Source organism: Leptonotus elevatus, chromosome 4 (assembly GCF_054856555.1).
Source record: "Leptonotus elevatus isolate MCC_2025b chromosome 4, RoL_Lele_1.0, whole genome shotgun sequence".
In the NCBI taxonomy this organism is placed as follows: domain Eukaryota; kingdom Metazoa; phylum Chordata; class Actinopteri; order Syngnathiformes; family Syngnathidae; genus Leptonotus; species Leptonotus elevatus.
The window spans coordinates 1,436,436-1,464,167 of NC_141242.1; the positions used below are offsets into that span (position 1 = coordinate 1,436,436).

The 27,732-nt window shown below is 43.4% G+C and overlaps 3 protein-coding genes across 9 annotated transcripts; 1 reads left to right on the forward strand and 2 right to left on the reverse strand.

Annotated features, from left to right (window-relative positions):
• Positions 1-2,395: 2,395 nt before the first annotated feature.
• gtse1 (G-2 and S-phase expressed 1) lies at positions 2,396-7,228 on the forward strand. 5 transcript variants are annotated; one of them, XM_086074493.1, is made up of 12 exons: positions 2,396-2,701; positions 2,783-2,832; positions 2,916-2,973; positions 3,694-4,285; positions 4,359-4,523; positions 5,158-5,290; positions 5,515-5,862; positions 5,942-6,011; positions 6,129-6,398; positions 6,471-6,648; positions 6,720-6,839; positions 7,022-7,228. In XM_086074493.1, the coding sequence occupies exons 2-12, from the start codon at positions 2,811-2,813 to the stop codon at positions 7,112-7,114; spliced, it is 2,049 nt and encodes a 682-aa protein (XP_085930619.1). In that variant the 5' UTR covers positions 2,396-2,701; positions 2,783-2,810; the 3' UTR covers positions 7,115-7,228. The 5 variants fall into 5 exon arrangements, with proteins under 5 accessions (XP_085930619.1, XP_085930620.1, XP_085930622.1 ...); XM_086074494.1 differs by having other exon boundaries at positions 7,025-7,228; XM_086074496.1 differs by having other exon boundaries at positions 6,180-6,398.
• Positions 7,229-9,517: 2,289 nt separating this feature from the next.
• Positions 9,518-15,812, reverse strand: ldhbb (lactate dehydrogenase Bb). Of its 3 annotated transcripts, XM_086073484.1 has the most exons (9): positions 15,307-15,443; positions 15,177-15,218; positions 14,942-15,090; positions 13,106-13,243; positions 12,921-13,038; positions 12,675-12,848; positions 11,387-11,678; positions 10,004-10,127; positions 9,518-9,924 (listed from the first exon to the last, which is right to left on the reverse strand). In XM_086073484.1, exons 4-9 carry the CDS (start codon positions 13,232-13,234, stop codon positions 9,757-9,759), a joined length of 1,005 nt encoding a protein of 334 aa, XP_085929610.1. In that variant the 5' UTR covers positions 13,235-13,243; positions 14,942-15,090; positions 15,177-15,218; positions 15,307-15,443; the 3' UTR covers positions 9,518-9,756. The 3 variants fall into 3 exon arrangements, with proteins under 3 accessions (XP_085929610.1, XP_085929612.1, XP_085929611.1); XM_086073486.1 differs by lacking the exons at positions 15,177-15,218; positions 15,307-15,443 and adding an exon at positions 15,768-15,812; XM_086073485.1 differs by lacking the exon at positions 15,307-15,443 and having other exon boundaries at positions 15,177-15,226.
• Positions 15,813-16,792: 980 nt separating this feature from the next.
• On the reverse strand, positions 16,793-26,070 carry tmpob (thymopoietin b). The gene is made up of 6 exons (XM_086074319.1): positions 24,955-26,070; positions 24,746-24,860; positions 22,995-23,150; positions 21,670-21,779; positions 21,483-21,586; positions 16,793-20,450 (listed from the first exon to the last, which is right to left on the reverse strand). The coding sequence occupies exons 1-6, from the start codon at positions 25,186-25,188 to the stop codon at positions 20,087-20,089; spliced, it is 1,083 nt and encodes a 360-aa protein (XP_085930445.1). The 5' UTR covers positions 25,189-26,070; the 3' UTR covers positions 16,793-20,086.
• Between the last annotated feature and the right edge of the window lie 1,662 nt (positions 26,071-27,732).

Here is a 27,732-nt window from a genome sequence, read left to right on the forward strand (position 1 = left end):
GGGTCACCAATTCCGGTCCTCGAGGTCCAGAGTCCTGCCGGTTTCGAGATGTTTCCAATGTTAGAATTATTAACATTGTTTTTCTGTTTTACATATATATTCTTCAAAGTGTTTTTGATTTTAGTTAGATATGTAAAACTGTTCCCATATGGTAGAAGAATGTGGTCTGTTTTTCCTCCTAAGGAAGTGAGGTGTCGGAATCTAAAGGGCAGATATGCGGGAATCTCTGGTGCGAAGCAGCTACAGAGTTCAATAGTTTATCTAGGAAGCCAATTGTTTACCTCGCATCTGTTAAGGACTGAAAGAACTCAATGGGAGATGGCCTGATTGTATCTCACTCTGCTGACAGGACAAGATCAAAGGGGGGGCTGTGCTCTGTGTGGGGTTTTATGGGGAATCTCTGGTGCAGGGAGGTGGTGTGGCCAAGTTGCCCACATCCTTGAGGAAGAGATAAGAAGAGGGGGGGTGTAGACTTGTTGTGACAGGAAAATGTCACATGTTGAGAAGAGACCAAATGGTACTTTCTTTGTCAACAAAGGGGGAGGGAACGATTTCTGTATATATGCATGCATGAACTTTGAGAAGAACACATTTGTGGGTGAGCTGCGATGATTGAGCAGTAGCTCCAAGTGGCTTTCAGAATCTGAAATAAAGCTGGCAAACTTGTTCACAGATTTCAACTTTGAATTTATTTGAACACGCAGAAATCAAAGGAATGATTTCCAACACCGCCCACGAGCACACTCGATTCATATAATCAGCTCAATCAGCATGCATGACAACATAATGATCCCTGGTCTATAGGATCCTGGTCTAGGCCTACAGGTTTTGGGATAAGAGGGTCAGGTCTACAGAGTCCTGGTCTACACCCACTGGGGTTGAAGGAACCCTATTTCGGGGATCAGGCTGCCAGGGATCAGAGCGACAGGGTGTTTGTGGACAAGAGGTAAAGCTACATGGATCAGGGCAACGGTGACCAGGTCTACAGGAACCACTGGCACCAAGTCGCTGGCCTAAAGGTACTGGGGATCAAGGAATCACGTTTACAAGGATCGGGGCTGAGTGTGTCAAGGTTATACATCATTTGTGGACAAGAGCAAGGGGTCAGGATGACATGGTCCAGGTCTGCGGGTGTTGGACTAAAAGGAACAGGACTGTAGGGTCTCGACCTACGAGGATAAAAGAAACTGGGTCCTCATCTACAAATGGATCAAGGATTACACGTACCGGGGATGCGCATGCTTTGGTAACGAGAACCAGGGCTATTTGGAGCAGGTCTATGGGGTCCTGGAATGCAGGGTCCTGATCTTCAGGTTCTTGAGATAAAGGAAATACATCGACAAGGAGCAGGTCTACAGAGTCGTGGGGTTACGCGTACTTGGCATGAAGAAATCACATCTGCCATGATCAAGAACTGCACGCACCAAATTTGGACATGGACTTAATCTGTAGGGTTCTGGTCTACAGGTCACTTGGGATACAGGTTTACGGGTGTACAATAAAGCAATCAGGTCTACGGGGTCCTCGTCTACACGTGCTGGAGAGAAATAAATCACTTCTATGAGGATTGGGACTCGGTAGAATGGGGGCTCTGGGTCTACAGTTAACTGGGTCTACGGGTCTTGTGGTAATTGGATCAGGGGTGCAGGGTCCTTATCTGAAGGGACTGGAGATCAAGGAATTCTGTCTACAAGGATCATAGCTACGTACGCCAGGCTTACAGTTTGACGCCATAACCACGGCTAAATGGACCAGACCAATAGTATAAGGTCCAGGTCTATAGGTTCCCGGTCTACACGCAATTGGGTCAAAAGTTATTGAGATCAGGATACAGAAAGAGCAAGGATACAGAATCCTAATCTACAGGCACAGAGGATCAAGGAATCATGTCTCCAAAGGTTGAGACTGTAATGGACCAAAACCACATTGGACTTTGTTGACAAGTGCTAGGCTACGTGGTCCAGGTCTACAGGCACTAGGCTAACGGGATCGGGTCTTTAGAGTCCAGGTCTACAGAGATCAGGGATGCAGCGCGCTAGGAATCACGTCCACAAGGATCATGACGGCAAGTCCAAAGGTCTACGTGATGCGGAGATGCTGAAACACGCACACGGATTACAAAATGGACGCATCGAGAAGGAAAATCGACTGCTGCCCGTCGTTGGCGTCGGTTATTCGTTGTTGTCCTTAATAAGAATAGAACTATAAATATAATAACGTTCATGAATTCAGATTCAAGTTATTATGAGTAATTGTAAGTATTTTTACTTGCTTCCCGGATGTAGTTTAACCGTTCACAGTAAAATTGTCCAAAAAACTACATCGACTACATTCCCCACAATTCCTAGCGCAGCGACGTCACAGGTTGCCGACCAATGACTGAGCGCGAGAGGAACGTGACCAGCGGCGCAGCACATTTGAATTGTGTGTTGTATCGCGAGCAAAAAAAAAAAAAAGAACTTTTTTGGCAGTAGTCGCCGAAACAAAAAGAACAAGGTTTGTGTTTCTTGACTGAATGAAAACGAGCAAACTGGAGTTTCGTGGCGATTTCTTCTTCTCTTTGACGCTTGCGGGAAGGCTACGCTAACAGGCTAACGCGATAGCAGCGTTTTGCCGAGTTCCGCTTAGCTTGCAGCTGAACATCAATTCGTTTTTTCCCGTCAAGTTCTATGAAGTGACGACTTTACTGACATCCTCGCAAGTATACAACTTTAACATCGGAGTTGATTTGCTGTTATTCTACCTACAGGCTGATTTTGTATTCTTTGTTGAAAACCTGCAGGTTGAGAGGAGAAGCAGCAGCGAGCGAGATGGAGCGTCGAGCAGGCGGCGGTCAGTCAGTCTTGCAGCCGCAATGTTTTCATTAGGAACGATTTAACTCATTATTTATTCTTGATACTTATTTGTCACCACAGATGTGATTTATCTGCTGGACGAGAAGTTCGACTTTGATGTTTCTCTGTCACCTGACAGGTAGGAACTTTCGCCGTCCATTTATGCAAAAAAAAAGGCAGCGAGTGGTTATTTTGCCGTGACCGGCAACTCTCATGCTCGTGTTATTTGACCTTGAACGGCAAAGTAGAAGTACTGTTACTTTTGATGAATGTGACTTGAGTCAAATGAAAACGTATCCTTCCAAATATTCAATGAAAATGGAAAAAATGTGAATGTGCATAATATTCTGGTGTCACTTAACAGAAAGTATAATAAACATCAATTAAGGTCAATTCAGCCACACGAAATGCTTGTCAATTTCCTATTGTCACCAAGCAGCCGTTTGTCAGATAAACCGGAACAAGGTCAAAGTGGAGCTCTCGTGGGGTCAAATGTGGACACAATTACAGATGACGGCGGTTCTTTTTTTTGTCGTGCTGCAAGACGGACTGAAAATGGAGTCAAAGGTCACGAGTTTCTCTGACAAACCAAAACAAATTGATAGCGCAAGCAATAATAGTTCAAAATAAAACCAGTGAGCATAATCGAGCTCAATAAAATATAGTCAAAGAAGTGTTTTCTTGTACTGGTACTTGTGAAGGATGATACCGATATCAGCAACTGATACTCGGGGAAGGAAAAAAAAAAGATGGCAGCAATTAAGTCTCCCTGCCAGTAATCCGAAAAGTCTCTTGTATTAAAACGACTCAAATTTGTCCTAAAGTCAACCGTAAGTAAATGTAACTTTTCCGTCGGCAGCTCCAGATGTGCCGAAGACGAGGATGACGTCTTTGTGGACCCGCCCCCGCATCTGTCCAAACGTCCGGCCCATAACCAGGAGGACGCAACCGGCGGTGCTGGGAGCGACTGGAGTCCGCTTTCGGGTGACCAGCTGGACGCCGTGTGCCAGGAAGCCACGCGATTGGCCCAACAACTGCAGCGGGACAAGCAGCTCCACGGTCAAGACGAGGTCCGCGACCCCGCCGAGCCGACCCCGGAAGATGGAGAGCACTTCATCCGGGACGGCGCCGCCAAACTGGATGTGCTTGCCGCGCCCCCCGTCCTGCTCAGCCCCATCAAACGTCAGACCTTCCTGGTGCAGGACAGCCCCATGAAGGATCTGCCTCCGCTCATCCGCCAACACTTGCGGCGAGGAAACGCCGCCGCCGCCGCCAAATTGCCGGCTCGTCTCTCCGCTCGACTCAGCACCTCCAGCCCGGCGGGCGGCGTCAAGACCCGGGCGGCGCTGCGGGCCAAAGCCGGGCTGGGGGCCGTCCTGCCAAGCAAGCCGGCCGCCCCCGGGAGGACTTCCTGTTCAGCTCAGAAAGCCCGAGTGCAACCGGCCGGCAAAGTTGGTTCTTTTGACTTTTCCCGTCTCGCCGCTCAGGACGTGATGTCACCAAATTCTTGTCCTCCCCGTCCAGGTGGCGTCGCGTTGCAAACCCGATCCGAGTCTTGATCTCGCCGGCCGGGACAAGTCCTGCGAGGATATCGTGTCGGATTCCGCCAGCGTGGCGTCCGACGTCAGCGACTCGTCCCTCAACTCGAGCACGGTGGGGAAGAAGCGCACGCTGGCTCCGCCCACCAAGGTCCCGAAGCCTTCCGATTGGTTTGACCATGTTTGCCGGGCAAGGTTATTTTGGTTGACAAAAAGTAACAAAAAAACAAAAATTAAAGAAACCGTTTTCGTTAACGAAATAAAATAACGAATAGATTTAAAAAAACACAAACTAACTAAAATTATATTGATTGATTCATTTTAGTTTTTGGTAATCAATTTAGTGCACGAGCCTTTGGTGATGATTTGAAATGTGATTTTAAGTATATTTATTTTGATATTAACCGAAATGAGGACGTTTAAAAGTGCGTCACACAGAAGTGACGTCATCGAGCAGCAGCCAATAGAAAAGCACCTTCAGATGACATCACAGCGAGGCGACAATTTTGCGCGTTTGACTCTCGGCTTGCTTGCTTTTTTTCTTCAACTCGTTAACTTTTTTCATTACTTATTGGTGTTTATTAAATATTGCGTACAATTAAAACACGTTTTAAAATTACGAAAACTAATAAAAACTAACAGAACCACCCTGAAAACAAATGAAAACTAAAACTACATTTGAAATAAAGCGAAATTAAAAACGAACTCAAATGACAATTTCCAAACTAATGACCTTGTTGCTGCGGCAACCGAACGTCTCGTAATTCAAATGATTTTGTGCGAAGGTGGTGAGGCGGCGGTCCGGCATGAAGGTGACGCCGCTGGCGAGCAGGAAGCCCACAGAAAGACGCAACACGTCCTCGTCCTCGTCCTCCGTGTCCAGCTTCAACTCCAGCCTGTCGCTGTCACCCGTCACAGGTGAGCTCATTGCTCACGCGACTGTCGACTTTTTGGCTTTGAAATGAAACCGACAAGATGTGCTTTAACTGCAGACTGAATGCTAACTGTTAGCACAGAGTTGCTAATGCTAATCTTTAGCAAAACTGCAGCTAGCCAGCTAACAGCTGATCGACCCAAAAGAGATGACGCGGCTAACCGCTAGCAGTTAGCTGCCTCGGTAACGCTGTCCTCGTTCGTCTCAGGTAAGCTGAACCCGTCGCAGAGTCGCGGGCTCAACTCCTCCACCGGCAACGCCAACCAGAACAAACGCCGCTCCGGTGTGGGCGGTGCCGTAACGGCGGCGCGGCCGTCATCGTTGTCGTCTTCCGCCGCCGGCCGCCGCTGCAGCGGCAACGGCGCGCTGCCCAGCCAAGTCAGGAAGTTGTCGGAGACTGCCAAGGCCGCCGGGAACACGGCGCCACATCAGACCACGCCCACAAAAAGAACCTTGGACAAGACCTCGGCCGCCACGGCGTCTGCTCGGGTTCAAACTGGACTGAAAGCAAAAAGCAAACCTGCAGCGCTCGGCCAGACGCCAACACCTGGCGCAGGTCAGGAAATGCATCAACAAATTGAGAAACATTTTCCTCTTGTCACTAAAACTTTTATTCTTTCTTCTTTTTTTTAAAGGTTTTTATTCTCCTGGTGTTTCTAAGGTGCGCAAACCAATGAGACTTGTGTCTGTAGCCAGTATGGACAGGTGAGTTTGTTTCCATCAGCTAACCGTTAGCATATAGATGCTAATGACCAAGTGTCTTTGCATGCTAACTGCTAGCAGGCGGCTTTAGATGCTAAGTGCTAGCGGACTGCTTTACAGGCTAAGTGCTAGCGGACTGTCGTCGCTTACTTATGACATCATCCCCGTTAGCCTTCATCCAAAACCGTCGAGTGGCCCGCTGACGCCCCCTGCTGGAGTAAGCAAGCCTCTGCAGTTGCGTTCCCAGCGGGCCTCCGGTCTCCCCACGCCGTTGAAGCGCCGGGCGTCGGCCATCCCCACGCCAACGCCCAGCAGCCAAGGCAAAACCTCCAGACCCCCAAGAAAGCAGGTGGTCTCGGACTCGGACTGCCCCCCCAGGACGTGTTTCAGGTGAACGTCCGACAGCCGATAGCGACGCCGCACTGGCAAACTGGCGCTAACAGTTGTTCTCCTTATGCGTAGCCCCGCCCCCATGGACTCTAATAGGGCGGAGCCTGTAGAGGTGCAGCCCTTCTGTCTGGAGGAGGAGGAGGAGGAGCCTTCTGCCGTTCCCAGCCAATCAGAGAGCTTGGAGCCATCCCGTCTGGGCCAATCAGAGCCCAGCAACGACCCGGTCCAGACAGATGACGCCAAACAAGAGGTCGGCCTCGGACCACCTCGGACCACCTTAGACCACCTGACGTGCTTTATGACTGTGCCCGCCTCCTTCAGGTTCTGCTGATGGACCTTCCTGCTCCGATGCCCGCAACTCACGAGAAACTGCTCATCGACCTGAGCAACACCCCGGACTTGATCCGCAACGGCGCCACCAAGGACTGCGCCGCCATGGAGGTACAAACGACTTCCTGTTTGTGTTGTCGCTGGCCAGCTGCTAATTTGACTTTTTTACTTCCTGTTTGTAGTCGCACAAGTATTACTTACTTTTAGGTGCTACTTTCTTTTTGCAGCCATGCGGGTGCTTTAATTAAAAAAAATATATATAATGAGTGTTAATGTTTGCTGTTTTATTTCAGCAGCTGATTGACTTAAGTTCGCCGCTCATCAAATGGAGTCCGGAAGACAAGAAGGAGAACAACGCCCCCCCCCTCATCAACCTGTCCTTCTGAAACGCACGCACACACTTGGTGACGTGCGCGCGCGTGTGTGTGTGTGTGTGTGTGTGTTAAACTATGAATCTTTCCTGTTCCTGTTTGTGATTTTATTTGTTTGTGCTCATAAGAATCTAAATAAATGTTGTCAATTTATCTTCGTTCTCTTTTCACTGATGTTTAAGCAAATTATATTTTCATGTTCATTCAAGTCTATTCGATAGAAATCTTCCATATTTCATCATTCATAAACGGCATTTACTCGACTGCATGATGACGACTAAATAATAGGATGTAATCATTATCATTTTATTTAGTTTTTTTTTCAGTATTGGTAAAAAAAAAACTAGAACTGCAAGCACGGAATTGTATGATCTGGTTAATACATGCAAACTAACTACAATTTTATTTTAAAATGTAACATTCTAAATTTTGTTTATGATAAACTTTTATTTAGTATACTGTAATTTTTTTAATTTCATTTATTTTTATTAAAATTTTATATTATTAAAATGCATTCTTTTTTTAATTTTAAAAACATTTTCATTTTTTAAAAGTCATTTATTTATTTAAAAATCTTAAAGGTAGGATTTCCGTTGCAGTTTGTAAACACAACATTCAAAACTGAGGCTCCTCCCATCGGGCTCAACGGCCAATTAGAGCAACTCAGAGTGTCACATGCTAAGAGCGTGCGACTTGAGAGCTCTGATGACTTCGTAGCAAAAAATATTCCATTTGCATATCCAAACTTTACTGGCTGACACGACACGACTGATCCGGTTCCTCGTACCACCACGGATGATATCACAGCTGGCCTCCGCGGTTCATAATCGCGTCGCACCCGGTGTGTACATGAGAAAGGACAAAAATAAGCTGGAGAAGGATTCAACTATTTTCTTCGCTTCGCCTATTGGCCGGCGTAAACGGGTTTGAGAAATCCAGGTCCACAAAGTAAAAACCCTGAAACCGTTTGGTTTTAGCCGCAGGTGCTTCGACTCGACAGGCGGAGACGAGCTCATTTACATGCAAATGATATGCAAAGTTTGAGCCTGGTTCGCGATTGCGACCTAGCATGTCGCTAAATTAGCAAGCTAACATTCTGTGTTTAGGTAGCACATACCTGTCCAGCAGCAAGCAGGCGTCACTCTCTTCTGTCCGTCAGGGTTCGGAAGCGGGTCAAGGCAAAGCCCAGATTCGATCTTTTGTACTTTCCGTCGCCGAATATTTCGTCTTTTTGCCGCCGTCAGCCATTGTTTGTGAGCAATCGCTCCAGTCGCTGTAACAATCCGCAGTGGCACCGCGCCACAAGGTGGCGCCTCTTTTATTTTCGTGTGCATGTGCAGCGCTTTTTCGTTTCGATTGTCCGATTATTGTGACGCGTGGTCGCGCGAGAAACGCTGCTTTTGTGTCCCTTTTAACAACGTGAGCCCGTTGCCTTCCAGATGTGCTGTTTTTCTCCATTTTGGCGAACCCGCTGCGCCGTTCATGGCTGGTCAGCTCCGCGCGTTACACCACGCGCTAGCGCACAGTGACACGCCCTCTGCCCTGTGATTGGCAGGAGGGGAAAAGGTGGAGTATCCGCCCAGAAACGTCCCGAACAGGCCAAAACGAAACTAAGGTCCAAAATACAGGTGGGGGCCGTCCGTGGTGGTGCAGGACAAAATCAAAATCACCATCTCGCATACAGTAGAGGCGTCGATCGAGATTTTATTTGGATACAAACATTTATTTTGGGGAAATCTGTCGGACCCGGCCTTTCAAAAAACAAAAATAGGGCCTTTATGTGGTCACTCGTCGTCACCCTCTGAAAAGAATTGTCATTTTTTTGCAAAAAGAATTTGTTTACCGAAATCATCTCCGCATGATGCAAACGGTTCAACTTTTTGTATTTCCTGAAAAATCTAAAAAAAATAATTTACTTTTAAGAAGGCATCAATATATATTATTTTAATAATAATAATTTTATCACTGGATTTTTTTTTTTATTATTATACTTGATTTATTTTTTTAACTTTTATTTTAGCATTATAATAAAAAGTATACAGTTGAGCATATTTCATTATTTGGGCTGCAAGCCCATTTTATAACATAAATAGCTAAATAAAACTTCATATAATAAATGTATTAAATTTAAATTATTTTAATCTTTAAAATAGAAACAAAAGATATTATATGCATCAAATGCATATTATTTAATCATCAATATTACTTCTTTTTTTAAATTATCTAGCTGAAAATATCCAAATACAGTATCAATTACAAATTAATTAATTTCATTAAAACATTCAAATGAAACGAAATGATCTGTATTAAAATATTTTCTCATTTAAGGAAGAACCCCTCCCCCCCCCCCTCCCCTCCAGAATCTCCATCCCGCCCACAGACCATAAATGGGAAAAAAAAAAAAAACAGCCACCGTCATCAATGCACTTTCTATCCGTTTATTGAACGTCCTCCAGTAGAACAATCCAAAAAATAAGCACACTCACTGCAGCTGCTGTCATCCACAGCTCGCACACAGACGCTCACGCGGGCCCGGGCAACGCCCCGGGCCCCGCCTCTTAAAGCCACGCCATCTAACAGACAACACTAATTAAATGCTCGTCGAGTGTGTTTTCGATGCATCTCAAGCGTGGCCTCCAGCGCCCCCCGCAGGCCGCTCACAGGTCCTGCAACTCCTTGTGGATGTCCCACAAAGCGCGGCCGCTGGCCTGCAGCTGCGCCGCCTCGTCGTCCGACAGGTTGACGTTGACGGCGCCGGCCACGCCGCCGCCGTTCAGCACGCACGGCACGCTCAGGTACACTTCCTCCGCGATGCCGTACATGCCCTGCCGTCCACGCCGCAGTTAGTTTCAAGACAAAAAAAAGGGTGCAAGAGGGGACGAAGGGACGAAGGGACGCGCCGACCTGCACCAAGGTGGAGACGGGATGAATCCGGTTCAGGTTCCTCACGATGCTCTCCGTCAGGTCGGCTACGCTCAGGCCGATGGCCCAGTTGGTGTAACCCTTCAGTTTGATCACCTCGTAGGCGCTGACAGGGAGAAAATGGACTTTTTTTTCGTGGCCTGCGTACAAATTTGCTCAGGCTCGGGACTCAAAACACGCAAATCGGCTTCACTCGTTGAAATGAATGGAAGTGCCATTAATCCGTTCCGGGCCGATTAAAAATATGTGTAACCGTAAAAAGCTTTTGAATAAGAAATTGTTTAAAAAAAAAATAGGAGTGTCAAAATTTTGAGTTCATTTAAAGTTCCTTTAACGGCAACATTTTAAAAATGTTATTATTTATTTTCCCTTACTTTGAAAGCCTGTACTGAGGGAATTCCAGTGGTAATGCAGCAGACACATCCACGTCAATATTTTGCAGTCATAAATGTCATCAAAATGCACATATTTGAGGAAACTGGGTTCAAGTTGTATTTTACAATTTAAAAAATGTGCAGAATTTCACAAGTTACTTCATGTTAAAGATTCGATTAGTTGTCAATATGAAAAGAAAAATGCACTGAGCTGTCACCAACGGCTTACAAATGCAGTTATGCCATCTAGTGGCAGAAAAATGACCTCAACACAAATCAATATCACAGTACAGTACATTTTTTTATTTTAACTCAATTTTATGAATTTTTATGAAATTACTGTAAAAATGACTAAACATTCCATTAGTTTAACACCCCCCCCCCACTTTTATGTTAACAAGAGTATGAAAACGTATATATAAATATTTATATAAATATTTTATTGTACATTTTGAACAGATATCAAATGTGTATGGAGGTAAATATGGTGCAAAAGTAACAATATTTGTATCTGTAAAGAAAATGTTTACCTGTAAAAAAAAAAATTTAAATTAAAAAAAAAAGAAGAATTTTGTGCCTGTAGAAAAAATAATCAAAATTTGCATTTGTAAAAGTCGTAATTTGTACCTGTAGAAAGTCCAAGTTGCATTTAATGGTGAGTTAATTATTGAAGTAATGCGATTAAAATGTTTAACACCCCTTAAAAAAAAAAGACATACTTTTTTTGCCACATTTTTTGTTTTTATTGCGCTGCTCCTTCCGATGTGCCCGCTTCAGCCACCAGGGGGAAGTATAACACCTGCATTAGCTACAAATGACTTTTTAAAGGATTATAACTTACCGTAATCGATGCTCGTTTTGTTAGCCCGTCTATGACGTTTGGCATCGTTTGTTAGCATCAAGCTAAGTGGACTTACAAGCAATACGTTTTGCTTTCAAAACAAAAAAATGCAATCCTCTCCTCGCTTAAGAAACTTGGCCCGGGTCTCACCTGTCCACCACCATCTTGTGCGTCTCCTTCCAGTTTTCCGGGTCGGCGTCGGTGCCGGCGTCGGGGTTGAGCGCCCGCAGGCCCACGCCGGCCACGTTGGCGCCGCTCCACACGGGCACCGAGCTGTCGCCGTGCTCGCCCAGGATCCAGCCGTGGAAGGCGCTCGGGTGCACGCCGGCGCGCTCGGCCATCAGGAAGCGGAAACGCGCAGAGTCCAGGTTGGTGCCGCTGCCCAGCACGCGACTCCTCGGGAGACCGCTCAGCTTCCACGTCACGTACGTCAGCACGTCCACTGGGACGCGGCGCGCGGCGGTCCGCAAAAATACAAAACAGATCGTTAGCAACGCTGATTGACAAAAGCAGCAGAAGAGAAAAGAAAGAAATCACACGCCATCGAGTGGGAAGTTAAAAGCACAAACACATTTTGGAGACAAAAGTAAAGCTAAAAGATGAGAAAGGATTTTTGCCCCCACTTTTTTCCTTTATGGGGCAAAGTTTGGAAATGTTTTTTTCCACTCACCCTTCCTTCCTTCTCACTTTTGTTTTTCAGGCGTGTGTAAAGTGCCAAATTGCATTGAAAAACTAAAATTTGCAAAAAAAAATAAAGTAAAAACAAAACAAAATTACATTGAAAAATTGGGAAAAAGGACTCATTAAAACAATATGAAAACATTCAACAAAAATCAATGTTAATACAAAAAACACTCAAATAAATATAAAAAAGACTTCATAAGTGTCAAATTTTGCCCGTCAAGCACAAAAATTGGAGTAGAAAAAAAAACAAAAAGGTAAAAAAAAAAAAAATTCAAACAAATATGTCAAAAAGGTATTTATTTGAAAAAAGTACAAAAATATAAATCTACTAAGAGAAACTAAAAATACATTTTAAAATGAAAAGTTTTTTTTTTTAATGAATGTTAAAAATAAATTGAAAAGTGCAACACGCCAAGCAAATAAATTGTAAAAAAAAAATCAATTATAATTTAAAAATGCATGCTCAAACACAATTTGTGCTAACGTAGCTAAAGGCTAATCTATAATCAGAATTAACAGTGTGATTAATCTGCGTTAATTCCTAATTCATGCAATGATTTTTTGGTGATGAATTAATCAGTTAACGCTTCAACTTTGACAGCAATAAAAAAAATATAAATACCCATAACAGACATTCATAAAAAAACAACATACAAAACAAAGGGACAAAAACAAGAACCAGATATCGACTGAATCTAAATGCGTGCGTACGCGGATTCCGAAAAGAAAGAACGCATGAAAAGAAACCTTTTACCCGGATTGGACACGACGACGATGACGCAGTCGGGGCTGTGCGCGACGATCTGCGGGACCACGCGCTTGAAAACGTCGACGTTCCTCTGCACCAGGTCCAGTCGGCTCTCGCCCTCCCGCTGACGCACGCCCGCCGTCAGCACCGCCACGCGCGAGCCGGCCGTCACCGAGTAGTCTGGCGCGCAAACGGGATCCGATGCGAGTCAACCGATTGGATTCGTCGAGACCCCAAAAAATGCCGCCTGACCTTTGCCGGCCACAATTTTGCCGGTTTTGAGGAAGAGGCTTCCGTGCTGAAGGTCCATCATCTCGCCCTTCAGCTTGTCCTCCATCACGTCCACCAGGGCCAGCTCGTCCGCCAGGTCCTGCGCACGCACGCACACGCGCTAGCCACAAGCGGGACACATCCCGTAATAGGACACGATCGCTCACCCTGAGCAGGATGCTGACGGCGCAGGCCATGCCCACCTGGCCCACCCCCACCACCGTCACCTTGTTGCGGGGGGGCTCCGGCGCGCCCTCGCGCGCGGGGATGATCAGCTGCTGCAGCGAGGAACACATTTGCAAACGCTTCGCGGTCCAGAACAGACGCCGCCGCCGCGGAACATTTGGAAGGAAACGGATGACATCGTCAGAGAAGAAGAGGCCGAAAAAGTCAAGGAGGCCGACGGCCGATATTTCACGCCGATATTCATTTGCAGTAAAACTGAAAATAATAGCGTAAAAAATTTTCAATGACTTTTTCTTTTCATTTTAAACATATAAAAAATATCCACTTTGTTTTTAAAGATTTTGTTTAAAATTTTAAGATACAGAAAATTTAAAATTAAGCAACATAATTTCAACATAATTTCTTAATTTAATCGTTTTTTTTTTGGGTCATTATTTTTATACATAAAAAGCGTTGGGACTTCCCAGCATTATCTTCTATAAAGCGGAAGTTTACATCAATGCAGAAATGAAAAGTTCCCCGTATACCGCCGGCATCTAATTTGGGCTTTTGGGCTTCGTAAAAAGTTTCAAAAAATGTTCTTTGCAGACACTGAAAAACGGTCCGAAAATGTTGCAAATGCGTTTGTGGACGAGTCCAAACTGAACGTGAACATCTTACAAAATCCCGATGAAAACCTTCGCAAGCTTCAGATTCGTAAACAGGCCGATGCCAATATTTGCCATTTGACCGATAATCGGTTTATCGACTACTTCGTGACGCCAGTAAAAAAATACAAATTTGGCACGATCACCATGACAACGACAAAAAATCAAACGATGCAGATGTGGCAAATATGCATTCATATTGGAAATATTGCTGTTATCATGTAATGTCAATTTACTTAATACTGATTAGCATCAAGTACATTTTACGCAATCGTGTTCATATTTCAATGCGGCATATTTAATATCGTACACAAATTGAATAATGTTTTTGTTTTGATGTCAGCTGTTCCTCTAAAGTTAGTGCTCCCCCCTCCCCCCCTTTTTTGTGGTCTGCCTGCCAAACTTGACTTTGAGCCTTCGGACGGACGGCTAAAAGCGTTCCGGTTGCGCAATCCCTTTGACGCAGCCTCCGCCGGCTGCCATCTTGCTTCTTTGGATCGCATCCAATCGTCGATAAGCACAACTTCCACACGCGACTAAATGCAATCGCCTTCGTAAAGAAAAACATCCATCAAATTGAAATCAAATGCGTTTCGTTGCACTAACTTGAGAGGAACAGCTGACATCAAAACAAAAACATTATTCAATTTGTGTATATTAAATATGATTGCGTAAAATGTACTTGATGCTAATCAGTATTAAGTAAATTGACATTACATGATAACAGCAATATTTCCAATATGAATGTCGTCTTCATTCTTTCGTTTCTAGTAAATATAGTTTATCATTACGTTTATGCCACGTTGATCATCTTTTTTTTCCCCGCCATTTAATATTAAATGTGAGGTATTTGCTCAAATGAATCCAAAAGATATTGACAAATTTCACAGCATTACGTAACCAGAATTCCTCTCATAGTTTCAATATGAGTTATTACGCGATCGGTCGCGCATGCATTTGCAAAAATGCAATTGGATTAACGGGCAAACATTTGAAGGCATTAAAAATGTGACCCGTGACCTTGGCGCGGAAACGCAAGACTGGCTTCCCATCACAAAACACTTTGGACTCATTCATTCATTCAAACATGAAATGAATTCTGATTGGACGACGGATTTCATTCCCAAATTGTTCGTCATTGTCGTTTTGGAGACGCAGTTTTCAGCTCACCTGGATGGAGGACGGAAGTTGCTTGCTGTCGCTCTCGAATTCTTCTGGTCTGCACTCGCGTCGTCCCTCTCGCTGGTTTTGTCGGCGCCGGTTGTTTCCGCCTGCAGCCTGTCACAATTAATTCGCCATAAGCCTCTTCCAACTGAGACCTGACCGGGAAAAACAACACACAACTCATACAAAGTTGGGGATATTGGGGACGATTTGTTTTTCCCATTTATGTCCACCACCAAACCTTGACGAGACACAAATGGACAGAAGGTCAAATGAAGTCGACCTGTAAAGGTTCGAATGCATTTTAGCCCGTGCTGAAATTTCACATCATGCCAACTTCTTTTTGTTGAGCGTGTCCAAGGTCAACAGACCAAACTTCTCTCGGTCCCGAGCCACTTTGTCTTCAGGGGGGTCCGCCAAGGCCGTCCCAAGTCAGCCAAGAGACGCGGCCACGTTCCGTCAAATCTCAGGAAAACGTCAGCATTTACAGTTGGCCTCTCAATTACACATTAATCTGTCAATTATTTAAAAAATATATATATTTAATGCATAAAATTGTGTTCCCGCAGCATTTGTGTGTGTGTGAATATTCGTTATTTGAAGGAAAAACACTCCCGAAGTCGATGCTAACTTCCTGTTAGCATTTGAATGGGATCCTCCCTTCTCTTTTAGCATTAGCGCTAGGCTAGCGATGTTAAAAAAGAAAAATAAGATTATTATTTTTTGTATATAAAGTGAATGTAATTCTTAGTTTAGTTTAGTTTTATAGTTAACTCCAACTGGATGCCATTAAACTGCTTTAAGGACGCTTAAGGACAACAGAATAACTTACGCTACATACTTGCTAGTTGCTAATGCAACGCAAACAAAACGGTGCATTCAGGGTACTTTCACAGCGTCAGAAACTTCGGGTTTCGTTGATGATAACGTTTTAAGAGGAAAATAATCGTCCATTTGGCCAGAAATCAAATATGCAATCAATTCTCACCCAGAACTCTTTAAAAATTCCAATCTTCAATTCATCGCCCTTCGCCAGTCAATCCGGTGACCTTGTTTTATTGCTTTAGCTAATGCTATCTTGATTGACAGTTGAAAAGGGCTAAACAAGTCAACGCACGCTCCATAATCCAATTTTTTTTCTCTCTCTCTGTTCCGCCAGCTACTGACTGCAGCATTAGTACAACTACATTTCCCATCATTCTTTTTTTATTATTTTTTTTTAGCTTCAGTTGAACAAAAAACAGACACCTGCTAGCAATTTGATGGAGACGAGAATGAGAACGCAAACATAAATTGGAAGGAATTTAGTTCGTTTTTTTTGTTAAATTCCTTTAAATTAAATTAATTTTTTATCGTGTGAACCACTAAGACAACTGTGCCATTGATATACACATGGTCCAAACAAGTGGTTTGCTTAAGGGGGTACCCCCCCCAAAAAAAGACTAAATAATAAAAAAAACGGGGAGGTCGAAACGGGACAAAACGACGGGGCTGGCAAAACCCACTGATCTGCGACATAAGGCTAAAAAACGGGACTGTCACAATTATACGGGACATCTGGTCACCCTAGACCAGGGCTCACCAATTCCGGTCCACGAGGTCCGGAGTCCTGCAGGTTTAAGATGTTTTCGCCTACCAAACACACCCGACATTAACGATCAGGATCGTTATCAAGCGTGCTGATTATATGAATCAGGTGTGCTCGTGGGCGGAAACATCTAAAACCAGCAGGACTCCGGACCTTGAGGATCGGAATTGTGTGTGCGTGTAGATGAAAAGTGTGCAGAGAATATGCGCCAAAGTGACGATTGACGCTCATTATGACGACTGTAAATAAAAGACAACAGAAGAGAACACTTGCTAAGGATGACGTTTATTTCATGATACATTTCCTAATTGATCATAAATACGATTCAAAATCCATACCCACATAACTCCAATAATATTTGTGTCCATTGTGGGGAAGCTGCCTGGAGATGTCAAATTAAGAAGATGCTGAGTCACTCGTGCGAGTCTTCCATATTGCTTTTTTTTGGCATTACCTTCGAGGGTGCTCGGAAAATAAACACACCGAAAACATTGCAATGCACCATTTTTAGAAAAATATCAAAATGGAGGCTTATTCCCGCATCCTGGCTGGAGTGTTGAAACGGGTCAATTAGGTGCTGACGCTGGATGACAAAATCTCGGCGAGGGGTTTGTGACGTCCTGGTGGCAAATGCCGGCAGTGTGGGAGGAAGTTGTGAGTTGGCAAGCTCGTTCAAAAAAGCGCAAACAAACAAAAAAGCACAAAAGGGCCCAAAAGGAAAAAGAAAAAAAGAGGGCACGACGGCCGAGCTGTGAAACGAGACCGTCGCAGGACGTTAGAAATCAGGAAAAAAGCGCCGGGTCCGATTTCCGCCAGCACCACGAAGACGACGAGTCACGCGACTCGTGACGGGGAGATCATCAAGATCCTATTTCACTTCATTGGCCCGAAAGTTCACATTTATTTACTACAAGTCGTCTTTGCTGACCTTTTGGAAGCCAGCGGCGGATAGTGACAGGCGCAACTACTACATTCTTCCACTAGATGGCAGAAGATCAAATCCACCTGTTGTCGTTCATGACAGAATGCAGTGGAACCTCGGCTTTCGAATGCCCTCATTTCCATATAACTTGATTTGTGACTTCCCCCCCCACATTTTTTTTTTGGTTTTGTTTTTTTGTAGAAAAATAAACAATCATTTCCCAGAAATGGCTGAACGTTCATTACGTCTTACGTACTTTCCCGCAGATGTGGCAAATCCGCGTCCAATTAGTAAAAAGCCTGCCACAATTTGGCTTTAGCCTCAGATGCTAGCTAGCTAGTTCCCTTGGTGCTCATTTACCTGCTCAGCTAGCTAGCTAGCACTAGGGACTAAAGCCAAACTGTGGCAGTCTTTGACTTTGTGGACCTGGATTTGCCACCTCTGCTTTGCCGCCACCAGTGTGAAGGTGCGAGCATGTGAATAATGCATCCGTTGTTAGCGCTTTGAGTGTGCAAAAGCAAAAGCGCCATATTAATCTGATGCATTATTATTATTATTATTATTATTATTATTATTATGAAAACAAAGTGCTGTGAAACTGGTAATTTATTGGGGTGCTTTTATTTTGAAGGCCCGACTTGACAGGAACTTACACCGCGCGGATCTCTGTATGAAGTCCTGAGAGCCTCTCAAAGAACGAAAAGTTACATTTTGCAGAGTTAAAATGACACCTTGCCGTCTGTTGAAGACGTTTTCCACAATAAGACAAAGTATGATAAAAGTCAAAGCAAAGTACGAATAATCCTGCACCCTCGATTCGTTGTCTTCCATGTGTCATCTTGTGTTTGTTGACTAGCCATTTATATTTCCTGCTGTTTTCTGTTTGTAAAACTATAACTAACCCCAAAACAGACTTTTGTGGTTCATATTTTTGTGTCTTTCTTTCTATGGCAATTACAGCGTTGGCTTTTGTACCTTTTGACTTCCTGGAAAAGGTTCATCACGAAAACCGAAGTTCCACTATTGTGCACAATAATTTCCATGTATTTCAATCGCCTGTAAGTGAAGATGTTGTCAGTGTATATACTTATTGTAATATGTGCACCTTGGCTCAATAAATGTTGGTAAACAATGAGATTACAAAAGCACAGAAATTTCCAAAGTGAGAAATTTTACGCAGAAACTATTTTTTTTTTTTCCCGCAATTTGCTAGCCTAGCGAACACTGGTCAGGCTAGCCAACGCTAACTACGCTACACCTCGGGCGGACATTTTGTGCGGGGCACCTCAATGTCGGGAACGGCGGCGTCTTGTCACAAAACTACAAAGATGGCCATGAAAAAAAACTACAACCATGCAGGGGGATTAACTGGCCCTCGCCACTTAACTCTACTTACACGTTAAGACCACGATTCACAGGTTTAAAAAAAAAAAGAAAGAGAAAAAAAAGAAAAGAAAATCAAAAGGACATTAAAATCAGTCTCTGGTGGCGCCACCTGTCTGCTGCGCTGCACGTGACGGGTATGAAGTTGGAATCTGTGACCGACCATGTGGAGAAATCAGTTTTGTTCAAAGTGGGTTGAAACCAGGTTTTGCGTTGAAAGTGGTTTAAATCCACTTTTCTTGGGTGTGGTTTGCACTCAATGCCACTTTTGATGAAAATAGTTTGAAGTTACTCACATTACTGAATGTTTTTAGAATCGATTGTCCTGTCGATTACTCCATTAATTGCATCGTTCCTGTTTTAGTTTAAAGTGACCCCAAACCTCGGAATCTTTTTCATGTTTGAGCAAGGCGGACATTTGTTGCTGGAGTACGTTGGTTCCTGGTGTCTCCAAAATGGTCTTAAAACCATTATAGTCGAGTCTAAATACTTTTGACAAAAGCAGTTTCAAACCAGTTTTGTCAAAAGCTGTTTGCAGCCAGTTTTGTCAAAAGCGGTTTGAAAGCAGTTTTGTCAAAAGCGGTTTGAAAGCAGTTTTGTCAAAAGCGGTTTGAAAGCAGTTTTGTCAAAAGCGGTTTGAAAGCAGTTTTGTCAAAAGCGGTTTGAAAGCAGTTTTGTCAAAAGCGGTTTGCAGCCAGTTTTGTCAAAAGCGGTTTGAAAGCAGTTTTGTCAAAAGCGGTTTGAAAGCAGTTTTGTCAAAAGCGGTTTGAAAGCAGTTTTGTCAAAAGCGGTTTGCAGCCAGTTTTGTCAAAAGCGGTTTGAAAGCAGTTTTGTCAAAAGCGGTTTGAAAGCAGTTTTGTCAAAAGCGGTTTGCAGCCAGTTTTGTCAAAAAGCGGTTTGAAACCAGTTTTGTCAAAAGCGGTTTGAAACCAGTTTTGTCAAAAGCGGTTTGAAAGCAGTTTTGTCAAATCGGTTTGCAGCCACTCTCTTTCTAAAACAGTTTGACGCCGGTTTTGTTCAATGTGGCTTGAATCTACTTGTGTTGAACGTCATTTGAGCCCACTTTCGTAGAATGCGGTTCAAATGCAGTTTTGATGAATGTAGTTTGAACCCACTTGAATCGAATGCGGTTTGAAGCCAGCTTGCGCGGCAAGTGGTTTTTCGGCCAGTTTTTGTTCAGTGTGGTTTGAACGCAGTTCTGTAAGTGCGGCAGGGGAGGCGGTAGCGGCCGAGGCGAGCGAGCGAGACCTTACGCCTTTCACTTGTCGGCGAGGCCCAGGTAGGCGCTGAGATTCTGGGCGGCGTCACGTAAACTCTCCAAAGCGCCGTCCGGGAGGAAGCCGGCCACCTCCGCGTGGTTGCGGACCAGGTAAAGCGCGGCGCAGACCAGCGCCACAAGGAGGAGCGTGAGCTTCAACAGGAAGGCGAGGACGCCGCCGCGCGCCGGCGCTTTGCCCGTGGAGGGGAACGAGGGCGCCGCGCCGACACCCCTGGAGAAGGACTCGGAGTAGGAGCGGTTCTCGGTGTGGACGCTGTGACGCACGCGCGTCTCGTCCAGCCAGTATTCGCTGGGCTTGGGCGGTCGGCCCGCCGCTCCTCGGATGGGACGCCTGCAGGTGGCGCTGCGGGCCACACGAACGCAAGTCAGCATCCAAGTATCAACTTACACTTTTGGTAGTCTATGGGAGTGCTGGTGGTAATGCAAAAAACGAATAGCCGCTCGAAATAAAGACAAGTATAAAAAGGGTTAAAATGCAGAAAATAAACTCATTCAGAGTAAAAAATAAATTTAAAAAATGTTGACGGACCTTCTTGACTATTTTACATGCATTTGTTTTTACTTCATAATTTTCTACATGTACAAAAAAAACAACTTAATTGTTTAAAAACAAAAATGAAAGTTTAAAAACTGTGAAAAATATGTATTTGAAATGAAAGTGAAAGAAAAAAAAAATCACCTAAAAAGTAAAACACTAAGTAGACACAAAAATCCTTGTTAAAAAAAGCAGCAAATCAAGATTAAAAAAACATGTTAAAAGTAATTTTATACTATAAAATGAACAAAAACTGAAAGTTTAATGAAAGTTTAAAAAAAGGAAAAAATATTTATTGATTTAAAAAAAAAAAACAAAAAAAACGCCTTAAAATATTTATTGCTTTTTTAAAAGAAAGATGAAAAAAATAATCTAAAAAGTAAAACACTAAGTAGAAACAAAAATCAAACAAGCACCAAATTAAGTTATTTTTGGGTAAAAAAAATCCATGTTAAAAGTAAACGTATACTATGAAATAAACAAAAACTGAAAGTTTGTTTTAAAAACTGATAATTGTTTAAAAACAAGAAAATGAAAAAGGGGGAAAAAATCACCCAAAAATTAAAACACTAAGTACAGTAGACACAAAAATCCTTGTAAAAAGCAGCAAATTAAGATTTTTTAAACCAATGTCAAAAGTAAACGTACACTACAAAATAAACCAGAAAGTTAAAAAAACACCGAACAAACAAAAAACAAGTAAATATTTGGGGTGAGGTCAACTACGAATTGTATTTCTCACCCTTGATATTATTATTGTTTGCGTTCCAATTGGCAAAGCGCAATTCTAGCGTCATTCGGTCAAGTCGGACAAGCGACGCTCACTTCCTGTCCATCTACCTGATGCCGGTTGGCGTGCTGATTTCATTGGCCAGAATGTCTTCCACGACGCTGTCGTAGATCTTGACGGGGGCGCCTTCAGCGACCGCCACCTCCTCCACCGTCTGCCAGAGGCAATTTGGAACCATTGGATGCCACCAACAACAAAACGTCAACATATTGCCGCCGCCGCCGCCGCCGCGTTCACCTTGATTTGCCGTCTGCTGCTGGTCCGCACGGTCATCGGGGTTTTCCCTCTGCTGCGCACGGCCTTCTCCACTACGGGGACTGGCTCGGGTTCAGTGCTGCTAATTTCCTCTGGAACATACACAACATTTGATATACTAGGGGTGTCAGGCGATGAAAATTTGTAATCGTAATTAATCTCATGATTAATTGCAAATTTTATATCTGTTTGAAATGTACAATAACATGTTTTCCCCCTAAGTTTTCACACGCTTGTTAAAAGTGGAAAACAATGTTAAACTAATAGAAAGATGGCTACATCTTAGTCATTGATCCAGTAATTTCATAAAATTGAGTTAAAATTAAAAAGATGTAATGTGCTGTTAAAAAAAACTAGTGATTTTGTATTTGTGTTTTTCTGCCACTAGATGGCATAATTGCATTTGTAAGACGTTGGTGACAGCTCAGTGTATTCTTCTTTTCATAATAAGAGCTGTCTAATCGTTAACATGAAGTAACTGGTGAAATTCTGCACATTTAAATTAAAAATAATAATAAAATAAAACCTTGACCTCAGTCTCCACAAATATATGCATTATTATTAAATGTACAGGTGAATTTTTTTTACTACAAACCCCCCCCCCCCTTTTTTTTACCTCCATACAAATTTTGTGCAATAAAATATAAGTTTTCATACTTTAAAAAAATGTTATACTAACATGGCTGCATTGTTTAGTCATTGATAATTCACACAATTTTGTTCAAATTTAAAATTGTACTGTACTGTAAAAAAAACAAGTGTGATATTGATTTTGTGTTGGTAATTTTTCTGCCACTAGATGGCATAATTGCATTTGTAAAACGGTGACAGCTCAGCGCATTTTTCTTTTCATATTAAGAGCTGTCTAATCTTTAACATGAAGTAAAATACAACTTGACCCCACAAATATATGCATCATTATTAGATTTATTACTGCTAAATGTTGACGTGGACGCGTCTGCTGCATAGTGACTAGAATTGCCCCAATACAGGCTTTCCAAGTGAGGGAAAATAAAAAATAAAATAAAAAACGTGTGGCATTAAAGGGACTTTAAATGAACTCAAAATGAACGCACTAATTTTGATACCTGTAAATGTTTTAAATAGTTCTTATTAAAAAGCGTTTACAATTATACATATTTTATCAGGACTGGAACGGATTAATGGCACTTCCATTCATTTCAACGCGTTAAGCCGATTTGTGTGAGTTGGGCAATAAAGTTAAATTTTGACACCCCTCATACATAATTCTGTGTGTGAATTTCTTCTGCAGGATGAAAAGGGATCATCCAAAAGCAAATAGTCACCATCTTCCTTGTCACTGTACTGGTCGGAGTTGGTGTTGCCGTTCTGGTTGGCGTCGGCTTTGGGGAGGACGCCGACGTCGGCGGGGACGTCGGCGTCGGCCGCCGGCTCTTCCAGAAGCTTCTGCAGCTTCTTCTCATACAATTTGCGCGACGAGGCTGCAAACACACAAATGCACAAACCACCGAAATAGTAATAGTTATTAATACTTAAAGCTGCTTTTTGTAACAATTTCCCCCCCAAAATATTTTTACAATAGCCTTTTTATTTGACCATTAATGACATCTTTTAATTAGCAGATTATCACCTCAGCTGTTGCCAATGGGCCCTCCCGCAAGCCTCTGGCTACTTGTTTTCAGACTGGATTCGGGTTCGAATTCCCCGCCCTCTGTCGGCGGATGTTACGTCATGTGCGCATCGTGTACGTGAAGAAGGGTGTGTGCAGTTTCATTTTTCAGCCACAGGCGGCAGTAGCGATGCAAAATTGATTTTGCTGCATTCAGCTTTAATAATTGATAGCAATTCAAAATTTTGCAGCGATGCTCTCTCGAAGGACTTTTTGGTAGCAGGAAAAATAACCTGAATTGCACCAAATAACAACATTCTATTTTTCTCAGTCGATGAACGCAAATGTGTAAAGTGAGTATATGCATGAAATTGCATCTTAATTGGCATTTGAATGGATGAATTGGAAAAAAATTCCGTCAGCTATGTGTGACATTTACTCCCTGACAGTAGAACAGCCACTAGAGGGCACCAGAGACTAGTTTTGGTGAACGGTATCGGCAACCTTAGCAAACACTTGATACCTACAAATAAGGCTGGTATTGGTATCGGAACTCACTCGTCGCTACTTAACGTGTTAAGTTTTACGTTGTAACATGAGAAGATATCGCATTCAAATGTGACAAATTTGACTTACGCATTCTGCAAAAAACAAGAAGCTAAGAATAAAATATTGTTTATACTAAGGAAATAGCATTGAGCCCATTCTCCCTGATTCCTTGTATATTTTCAATAAAGTTTGTATAAAACTTTTTTTTTTTTTTTAAAGCAATTATTTTCAGTTCAGGTCACTGGCAGTCCTTTTTGTGTCGTACAAATCAACACACATACGCAGTTGTTCTACAAATAAGGCCAAGCGTTTAAAAAGATTTCAGATTGAAAATGAAGATGCACAGCCGTGACCACAACTGGAATCAATTAGAAGAAGAAACTGTAAAGAGCATAATTGAGTGTAAAGGGACAAAGACTTTAAAGAGACTCAAGCAATTACAAATGTGGCAAAAATCTAAATAAATATTATTATTATAATTTTTTTTTTAAAGGTCTCTGAGGTCACCCCAGGCCTCCAAAATATATTTTTTTAAATGGGACTGGCCATGTGTTAAGAAATGCCACCGTTAAACACCATTTAAGGATAATAATAATGCTGAAGTCAAACTTATCACTGATAACTTCTCATTTCAATACGAAACTCATCACTTTAAAATATGACATTTATCACCTTGAACTTGTTTTGACGTATGGCTTCATTCAATATGTTTCCGAAGTTTGAACGATTATTTATTTTGGAAAGAAATGATTCATCCGAAAGCAAAGAGTGACCTACAGCTGTTAGAACAAGCAATTGTGAAGCTGCCACGCGTCTTTTCAGCCTCATACAACGCACATAAAGCAATGAGCTTAAAGAGTGAAGTAGAAATTTGGCAGATATTTTCGGCTTCAGGTGGCTTTTCAAGTTACAACTCACCCACGACGGGACCCACGTCCACTCCATACTTGGTTAGATGCAATCTCAGGTCATCGTCGGTGAGTTCCGTCACCTCCACCTCGAAGCGAGGCTTGTCCGTCTTTTTGGTGGCTTTCTGCACAACGAACGTGATGCAAAACGTGCGATGGGGGGTTCAATCGGTGCACAATGACGACAGAGGCGCGCGCGATCAAGTTCGCAAGACTCACTCTGCCGGATCGGCTTTTGTTGGAGACCACGGGGGTGGGCAGCTCGTCGTCGCTGGAGAAGGCGTCGACCGGCGGGCTCCTCTTGTTGTTCTGCACCGTTAAGTTCTTCAAATAGAGCTGCACGTACACTTCTTTCTTGTGCTCGCCGCTCGGCAGCGCCACGTTGTTCGCCGCCAGCTCGTTCTTCAGCTTGTCTTTCGTCAGCACCGACGGGTCTTCCAGGAATTCTGCCATGTTTTTTCCCCTCGAGTTTGACGCGCGCTAATGAATGCGTTAGCGGATAACGGAACCGCAACGTGACCGAGCGCGCTGTTTTGGCTTGAGTGGCGCCTAGCCTAGCCGCTTACGCTAGCTGAAGACACGCTAATGTAGACCAATAAAGCCGCGCGTTGACCTTTTAGCCGGCCCGACTCAATATTGTCGGGTGGTTTGGATTTTTCCAAGGCGACTTCTCGCGTTTGCTTCCGTAGAAAAAGGTCGCTAAAGATGCAATTAAACGGATGTTAGCAGTTAGCTTCCAACCGGCCCACTCGCCTCTCGTCTATCTTGGGTCGGAGCGCCACCGGGAAGCACGTTGCTGCGCCATTGGCTGAGCGCTGCCAGTAAGCGCGACGGTGATTGGCTCGCTATGAATGGGACGCTTCTGGGCCTCCGCCGCCACAAAGAAAGACATTGAAAAGTGCATACTTGGGGCGTCGGAGCCGAGACATATGGTTCGTGTAAACCGGCGTGACTTGGAACGAAGAATGGCAACTCTTGGGGGGGGTCGGGTTAACCGGGCGGGGAGGATGTTTTGAAACACAAACGCCAATATAACCACGAAGGACGCGTTCGTGACTTGGACTAAATGGCGGTTTTCGCCGCTGGCTGCTCGGGCGGCTCTTTTGTTTGCACTCACAAGTTCCTGTCTTTTTAAACGATGTTATTTGTCCACAGGGTCCTAAATGTAAACCGTGGGAGTACAATAAAACTAGCAACAACACATTAAACGGCCGCTACTGGTTTTCTTTTGTATGCATGCGGGCAATAAATGTTGAGCTGTAGTCTTATGTTTTGACCAGAAGAGAGCAGCACGAGTCACGTTATTAAAATGGCTGCCGCCACGAAACCCTTCCTTCACCACTTTTTATCTTCCATGCACACATACTCGTTGTCAGTTGTGAATAACAAATAGTGAATTACAGAACTTGTCAATAATGTATGAATACTCCAAGTGGATTAATCCAGTTCCAGAGAAAAGGGGATGTTTTGTTTTTGTTTCACACTACTTGAGTTTAGATTGATAAAATAATCTGCATTTCTGTTCCTTATTTTAATTATGTATGGTTATTTTCAAAACTCGAGTCTGATCTTCAAAGACCAACGGTGTCCTCCCGTGCAAATGTGGTGGAAACACAGACAGTTCTCGGGACTGTTTCAAGCTCCCTCTTGAACGTTACCCCTTTCCCATATAAACAAAACAAACAAAAAAAATAAATTTATGACATGGACAGTTTTCAACATTCCCACCATTATCATATCTAAAACCCATTTTATAGACATGAGTCAATTTTGAAGTGCGAGGTTCCAGACCAATCCTGCAATAAGTGAAATTTACAATATGGAAATACCCTATTCAAATATATTTTTTTATAGCATATAACAGCACTTATTTTTATAAGGTCTTTAAACACACTTAAAAATAATACAACTATGTTTAAAAAATATATATATTTTGAGAGAATGCAAGAGCAACGGACAGTATTACAGTGTACTAATCCATCTATGTGTTTACAGTAAACATACTGTTTTTCTAAACGAACTCACAATAATTACAATGAATAATCATGCCCAAAGATGTACATTATAAAAGTAACCTACAACTTTCGTTTTGTGTAAGTGTAAAAAGCAGAATTACAGAGGCTTTAAGAACAACTCCCTGCAGCCGCCTTGTGGCCAACAGTGGAATTACACCCAAAATAAACATCAGGCTGATCAAAATTGAGTTAAAATAAACTGTACAATAATAATAATGAGAGGTGGCAAATCCAGATCCAGAAAGTAAAAACCCTGCCACAGGTGCTAGCTAGGGAGCTAGCTCCCACGGTGCTTGTTTACCTGCTACCTAGCTAGCTAGCATCAGAGGCTAAAGCTAAACTGTGGCAGGGTTTTTACTTTCTGGACCTGAATTTGCCACCTCTGATAATAATAATAATAGCAACGAAATAATGGACCAAGAACCCGGAACCGCGCTGAAAGTTAAAAGTTGTAGCCTTACGAGCAGTTGCGCGCTTGTTTGCGGCGCGTTTACGGCAGCAGGGAAGACCTCACTGGCCGAACCCAGCAGCCCCCGTGACGGACACACGCCAGGCCCGTGTGGTGCGGTTGTGGCTGCGGGGACAGCGGTTTGAGGCGGCATTGTGGCTCCCCACTTGTCCTTTTTTTGCACAGCCCCCCCCCCCCAGAATGCTTCTGCATGCACCACACCCGCGCACAGCAAAGCTACAAACCACACTTAACACAGCACTTGAAGCATAGTTCAGCTTTTCCACAGCCGAGCTTGCGAGAGGCTGCAAATGTGGGAGCCCTTGAGAAACACCTCTTAAGCTTTCTTTGTGTGTAATTTATACAGAAAATAAGGCGCGGGCCAAGAATCACAGCGAGCGCCTCTTTAAGCATAACAGTCGTGGCCTCTGAAAAGAAAAAAAAAAAAAAAAAAGATCAAAGTTGGCTCCAGAATGGTCAATAGCCACATTTTCAGAATGAGTTCACTTTATTAAAGCAAATGGGCCCCCCGGC

Coding starts and splice junctions, on each gene's coding strand:
- tmpob (XM_086074319.1), bottom strand. CDS start 25,188: ATGGCAGAATTCCTGGAAGACCCGTCGGTGCTGACGAAAGACAAGCTG. Junction 23,151..24,745: donor GGACGTGGGTCCCGTCGTGG/GTGAGTTGTAAC, acceptor GTGTGTTTGCAG/CCTCGTCGCGCAAATTGTAT. Junction 21,587..21,669: donor GCAGCAGACGGCAAATCAAG/GTGAACGCGGCG, acceptor TGCCTCTGGCAG/ACGGTGGAGGAGGTGGCGGT.
- ldhbb (XM_086073486.1), bottom strand. CDS start 13,234: ATGTGTTCCTCGCTGCAGCAGCTGATCATCCCCGCGCGCGAGGGCGCG. Junction 13,039..13,105: donor CCGTCAGCATCCTGCTCAGG/GTGAGCGATCGT, acceptor GTGCGTGCGCAG/GACCTGGCGGACGAGCTGGC. Junction 10,128..11,386: donor CACAAGATGGTGGTGGACAG/GTGAGACCCGGG, acceptor TCTCCCTGTCAG/CGCCTACGAGGTGATCAAAC.
- gtse1 (XM_086074493.1), top strand. CDS start 2,811: ATGGAGCGTCGAGCAGGCGGCG. Junction 2,974..3,693: donor GTTTCTCTGTCACCTGACAG/GTAGGAACTTTC, acceptor TTCCGTCGGCAG/CTCCAGATGTGCCGAAGACG. Junction 4,524..5,157: donor CGCTGGCTCCGCCCACCAAG/GTCCCGAAGCCT, acceptor TTTTGTGCGAAG/GTGGTGAGGCGGCGGTCCGG.